At 31.7% G+C, this 5,522-nt stretch overlaps 1 protein-coding gene across 1 annotated transcript; it reads right to left on the reverse strand.

Moving 5' to 3' along the window:
- Positions 1-1,512: 1,512 nt before the first annotated feature.
- Positions 1,513-5,165, reverse strand: LOC117108793 (tripartite motif-containing protein 2-like). Its single transcript, XM_033250941.1, has one exon. The coding sequence runs from the start codon at positions 5,136-5,138 to the stop codon at positions 2,985-2,987; it is 2,154 nt and encodes a 717-aa protein (XP_033106832.1). The 5' UTR covers positions 5,139-5,165; the 3' UTR covers positions 1,513-2,984.
- Positions 5,166-5,522: the final 357 nt, after the last annotated feature.

Raw genomic sequence — 5,522 nt, forward strand, 5'->3', positions numbered from 1 at the left:
AAACCATAAACATAGCAATGTAATTCAGTCTAGTGTTTACCGAGGCATAAATGACCTCAGCCTACAGCATCGTCCTGTACGTACTGTAGGTCACAGTCCTTTACCAAAAGGGGTGTCCTGTTCAAAAAAGCCAAAATAATCACTAAATTTAAGCGTTGTAAAACAATTTATTGATTGACATTCAGTATATACAATTTCTTCATTTTAAACTCTATAAGGTATTTGAAACCCTGATAGATTTATTAAAAAACACTATTAATGTATGCTCCAAAAATTGTGAAACAAGCCTACATGGGTGCAACGGCCAACTCTTGAGTTTCACCATTATTCTACAAAAATGTACATTGGCCATATCTGGACAAAATGTACCTTAACATCATTGTCATCTTCATAATATTCTTTAACTAACCATCTATTTTCAAACGTTTATTACCAAACTATGTCTAGATCGCAGTACGTATATTTTGCATATAAATACAGCCAATTTTCACTGTCCAAACAAGCATTGATGGGGGGTCCTATCTAATTCCATAGGCTTTGATTGTACATTTAATTGCAAACGTGACAAAAGCACAAAATAATTAGTATGTGGAAAGCATACATTATGTCCAAAAAATTTGATTTCAACATGTTTACATCTTTTATAGGCAACGAAATAGTCTATTTGCTCTTGTTAGATATTGAATGTTGTAATACAAGTTATTGGCTTAAAAATTAGATAAACTAAACTATTCACACTAATAATCTAAAGGCCTGCAACTTGCTTGCAACGGTAGCGATAAAAAGCTATTTTTCATATAGAAAATAAATCGGTGAGAAAAGTTTTCACACTAGTATGAGTCCATAACGATTTATCATGTATACAATACAACAATATTTTCGTAAATCAAATGGCATTATAATCATGGCAAATCGATAAAATCGTAGTAGTAACAATGATTTTATCGCTATCCTATGATTATGACGTCATTTGATTTGACTTGTGAAAATATTGTTTTATCGTATACACGTTATCGAATCATGCTAGTGTGAAAACTTCTCTTCTTTCTTTTATTTTCTATATGAACAATTGCTTTTTAGCTTTATTGTTATTGTTATCGTTGCAAGTATAGACAGGCCTTTATAGTCTCGAGTGTAGAAAACAATTCAATCTGTGGAAACAGAAACCTTCTACAATTATTATTTTAAAATATAACATATTAAAGTATACAAAATTGTATCAGACTCAGACTCCGGTGAAAAAAAAAAATTGATATGTTGTAGAATTGATTTTTCTAAGACAGAAAAAAAGTAGTTTGATAAAAAACTGAGCAACGGTGAATGATATACAGATTTTTGAATATTTAAAAAGGTGTGAAAATGGGCGCTTACGCCCCTTTTTCCCCAGTTTTTTAAATATGCACATCTACACCATTAGTTATGCATGATGGGCTTTGACCTGTGATCTACTCTGCGATGTTAGGGCTAGCTAAGGTTTACGAAGGATCACTTAAATTTCAAAGCATACAATCCTTTGAGAACGCTAGGATAAGTAAATAAAAGGCAGAACAATTGTACTGACTTTCCTATCCATTTATTTCTCAACTTTACAGTGGGTGGTTGTTTTCGCAACCATAACATTATCTTTCCTATACTATCACACTATAATGTTTTTCATGTATACCCAAGTTAAGTCACATGACCGGCTGTAAACAAGCATCTATTACATAACATGGGAAAGGTCACAAAACAAGCAACAGATTTAACAATTACTAAATTTGGCTTGGATTGTTGAACACAGCTCAAAAGCTTATCAATCTAATTGTTATTAATTTAATACAGATACAGTTGAACTTGCCAAAGTCGATTTCGAAATGCCATTGAAATATTGTTCGACTTACAGATTACACAACAATTTAGCATGTAAAATAAGATCGACTTAAAAATTATTCAACAGTAAAAATAAATACAGTAAAATAAATATAATTTGTCCATTACATAGGTAGACAAATATTAATGAAATTAAATTAAATTATTATCTCCTAATAAAGTTTGTTCGTTCATTCATTCGTGTGACTCCATAATCAGTGGAGCTACACAGGTCTTAACGTAGTTTCCTTAATAGTGGATAGTCGCGTATAATGAATTCTAGTTGCTGTTATATCAGTTGACTGATACAGTCTTAGCAGGGTCACCACTCATAATAAAAGGTAAGACTACAAATTAAAATACATATGATTATAGTAAATTTCAGATTAATAACGATATTATGAGAAAATACAGTACTTCAATAGAAAAAAATACAAATACAGTAACTCTGAAAAAAGAGAGACATTTTGAAGATTCAAGGTTTCAATCTATTTGATCATTCTTAAGAATCATGATGAGAAAACTTAATTTATCTACATATATTTATAGTGTAAAAAAGGAAACTTAAAACTGTCTTAAAATAAGGATATTAAGAGAGGGGTGAGACTTCAGTGTAATTTGGTAGTGCTATATCGCGGAAACAGCCATATTGTAATTCAATATCTATTGGCTAGGCTAAAACTACTGCTAGGTGCATCACATCATCTGCAGAAACCCCAGTGATTTAGAAATAGGCTGTTTGTTTATTAAAGACAATATAAAATAAATTCATTAAGCAGTACAGTATACAAGATCTGTTGTTTTAATTACATTTATGTAGTTTTTTCATTCATTTTCATTGAACATTATCCTTATAAATTCTTGTATTCTATTGTCAAAGTCAAAATTTAATTTTATCATCAATCATACACTATTAAGGTAACATTGAAAATTGTCTTGTACACAGTACAAAATGTAAAAAACATGCATGATAACATAAAAAGATAAACAGGTATTGTTACAAATTCTTTGTCAATTACAATACAATGACATTAGAATATGAAATTGTATATTTATTGATTTTAGAGGGGCAGAATACATCAAGTGCACCCCTTGACATCAACACAACAAAACAAGTGAGGGCAACATATTATATTTTAATAATTAAATATTTTTATTGTTTTATCACCTCGGTTTGCTACTGCAACTCTTCGTGGATAATATGAAATGATTGATAATCCAAGTGGAGTTTTAATTCCATCTTCTTGTTTATCAATTCTTTTAATGAAATTTCCATCACTACTGAACAGCTGTATTTTGTGTTCACTTGATATGATAATGTTGTCATCCTGATCAACTACTACTCCCCATGGTTTCATCACCTTTCCATCTTCATCACCTGCTTTGACAAGGACTTTCATGAACCGTCCCTCATTATCAAATAGTTGTACTCTGTTGTTGTAAAAATCCAATATAATAATATTTCTGTGATTAGTAAGAGAAAAATCACTAACTCCACTGATTTGTCCTTCTTGATCGTCATCAGTCCATATGCTCCTGATCTTCTGTCCGCTGTCAATGTTGAATAGCAACACCTCTGACCCAAATCCTACATACAAAATATTTGATGCCTCATCCACATGAATACCAAATGGTTTATTCAATTCCACATTATTAATTAATTTTATCACTTGGCTATTCATATTACATATTGTGATGCAATTGTTTCCCCAGTTATTGAATGCTATGTTACCATTTTTCATTTTGTACATATTGCAAACTTTCACACCTGCTGGTAGTGTAACATTACCAATACATTCTCCTGATTGCTTGTACTTCAGCATTGTATTTGTTTTACATGATACCAGTAAGCAATCATCTTCACACTTAACTATATCTTTAACATATTTGTTTATTTTAATGGTTTTTACTATTCCTTCCTTCTCTACCTCGATTACCATTGGTGACTGCTTAATTTGTTCACAATCAGCAGTCACATCTAGTTTGCAAATACCTGGACTTGTACATTTACCTGTCACAAAATAATCTCCATTGTCATCTTCATCAACTTGAGTGTTGGAGGTTTCTCCTGTAGGCTGTGTCCATGTTGCCTTTAGTTGATTTGCCTGTATTTCACATTCATCTGTTTTTATTATTTTGACAACAATTGTTTGACCTTGGGTTACAGATTTCATTCCTTGTAACTGTAAACAGTCTGCTGCCCTCACAAGTGTAACATTTCCAATATTGCATTGTTGTAAAGAAGCAATTTGATGCTCATTTATTTGGAATATAATTTGTCTGTTATCACTTGGCTTTGTTTTTGGCAGTTTTTTTATTCTGTCATTCAGTGCTGTAATTACTGTTTCACTTGATTGCAGTGCTGTTGCTTCATCACTCTTCGATAAATGATTAAGCAAACTAATTTTTTTATTTAAATCAGATATTGTTGTATTCAATTCACTAATTTGTACATCAACTGCCTTCTTTTTCTCTTTGTAGATTGTCTCTACCTCATTTTTCATTTTGTCTCCACTCTCCTTCATTTTCTTGACCATTACTTGCACATGATTATCAATATCTCTCAAACTTGTATCTTTACTTTTTTCTAAGTTCGTAGCATATTCAATAACAGCCTTTAACCCATCTTGCAATTGGTTTTCACATTTATAAGCAGCTTCCTCCAATTTTTTAGACGTTTCTTTAAATGATTGGAATGCTTTTGAAATATTAATTGGTTTGTGTTTTCCTTCCTGCTCCTTGTGATCCATAACTGTACAATTTATACAGATTGGAGTTTTACAATCTGCGCAGTAAAACTCAAAAGGTTTGTTATGAACCGAACACAACGGTGGATGTAACGCAGCAAAGTCTTGTGGAGTCATAGATCGCACATCCTCCACTGTATGCAGCTTGTGATTTGCTAACATAGGAAATATTTTGTGATGGTCACTGCAAGAAGAGCACAAGTAATGTCTGCATTCCTGGCAGTAGTATTTTGCCTGCCCTTTAGCACAAACACATTTCATCTGATCTCTTTTGGAAATGTGTTCAATAGTTTCCAATAAGTTATTCACAAATGTATTTGGTGGAAGCTTCTTAAGTCCGCCCTCGGGAATGGCATATGAACTTGAGCAGGTTGGACATGTCAACTTACCCTTCGCCTTAACCCAGTCTTCCAGACATGCCAGACAGTAACTATGTAAGCAGTTGAGGGATTTAGGATTTTGAAGTCTCTTCATGCAAATAGCACACTCCAGGACCTTCTGATCAACAGTTTCAAGAAACTGATTCAATTCACTGGTAGCCATTTTGAACTATTCCTGTCAACAATAATATTTTGAAGTTGAAAATTAATATTGATTAAATTTCATAGTTTCATAATTTTTTAATATTTTTCTTATCTATAATATTTATAATAAATATTACAACATACCGGACCACCTTGTAAGGTCTGGTACCTTTTTGCAATAAGTTTTAAATTAATGTAAATAACTACTCATTACTAATATTTGAATATAAGATACTTATTTATATTTTATTTATTTCTTCTTTACCAATAAAGGCAATAGAAAATTTTAATGTTAAAAAGGTTAAATTATTAATTATATTAATAATAATAATAATAATAATAACTAGATTTGAACTCGTCACTGAGGACGAGTTAGGTGATCCGCCGCACTTTGACCCACGAG

This window comes from Anneissia japonica, unplaced genomic scaffold (assembly GCF_011630105.1).
Source record: "Anneissia japonica isolate Jap-2015-1 unplaced genomic scaffold, ASM1163010v1 scaffold10184_len302889_cov135, whole genome shotgun sequence".
NCBI classification, from domain to species: Eukaryota; Metazoa; Echinodermata; class Crinoidea; order Comatulida; family Comatulidae; genus Anneissia; species Anneissia japonica.

Coding starts and splice junctions, on each gene's coding strand:
- LOC117108793 (XM_033250941.1), bottom strand. CDS start 5,138: ATGGCTACCAGTGAATTGAATCAGTTTCTTGAAACTGTTGATCAGAAG.